Below are 859 nucleotides of genomic sequence, written 5' to 3' on the forward strand. Positions count from 1 at the left end.
AAGAATTCCTAGTTGAAATAAACAAGTAACTCTAATTCTGATTTTAATTAGGATTCTTCTTATTTTAACTATTGCTGATGTTATTATCTAAAAGTGAGGGAAACTTACCCTTCTGTAACTTGGTCAGATCCTCCTTTTTTTCCAGATAAGATTCTTCAAACTGTAGGAAGGAGAGAAGAAAAGTTCAGTTGTCATTCCATGGTTTAGCTTCTTCTTCATTTAGGTAAAGAAGGCCTAAAGAAATGTGTTTTGGGCAATTTTTTTTTCTAAAATATAAATTGTACTTGAAAATTTCTGGACAAATTTGCCATCACTGTGACAGAAACCCCTGCATCTTGAAACACACAGATTGCCATGTTCCATCTCTGGTTTAGTATTAGAATCTCTCAGAGGAAAAACAAACTTGTAGTTTAGGACATTGGAATCTAACTGAAGGTACACAGAATTGCAGGTGCTTGACCTCTGTGGTCAGAAAATTATCAAGCCACGTTTAGCTGCTTGGGTTTTAAAATTCTTCTCTCTCTAGCTACAGGGGAAAAGCATTTGGGGGCTGCCAGTGGGCTTTGCAAAGGACGAATGCAAGTGTGACAGGAACTCGCCCCTGCTTAGGTTAAGCTCTTGGTCCCTGTTGGCTTGCTCAGCAATGCACTAAAGGCAGAGTTTGAAACTCCTGCTCAGTCACACTTTTCAGAAGGAACAGTAAAAGCACATATTTGTCACAGGATCTCGGTATTAAAGACCAGAAGCAAACCTCAACCCCAGCTGCTGCCAGGAGCCACCGAATTGTTTCCATCCGGCCTCGTCCATTGAAGTAGTGCAGCTTGGGTTTTCCAGACATGTTTCCCCGTGCTTGATTCCT

The 859-nt window shown here is 40.6% G+C and overlaps 1 protein-coding gene across 1 annotated transcript in view; it reads right to left on the reverse strand.

Annotated features, from left to right (window-relative positions):
* LOC121358915 (glutathione S-transferase-like) overlaps positions 1-859 on the reverse strand; it is a 4,535-nt gene extending 3,676 nt beyond the window's left edge. The window contains exons 1-2 of the mRNA XM_041477490.1: positions 752-859; positions 109-160 (exon numbers count right to left, since the gene is read on the reverse strand). Coding sequence (XP_041333424.1) covers positions 109-160; positions 752-838 — 139 coding nt within the window. The 5' untranslated portion in view covers positions 839-859. The remainder of the gene's footprint in view (positions 1-108; positions 161-751) is intronic.

Source organism: Pyrgilauda ruficollis, unplaced genomic scaffold, assembly GCF_017590135.1.
Source record: "Pyrgilauda ruficollis isolate IOZ18807 unplaced genomic scaffold, ASM1759013v1 scaffold40, whole genome shotgun sequence".
Classification (NCBI taxonomy): domain Eukaryota; kingdom Metazoa; phylum Chordata; class Aves; order Passeriformes; family Passeridae; genus Pyrgilauda; species Pyrgilauda ruficollis.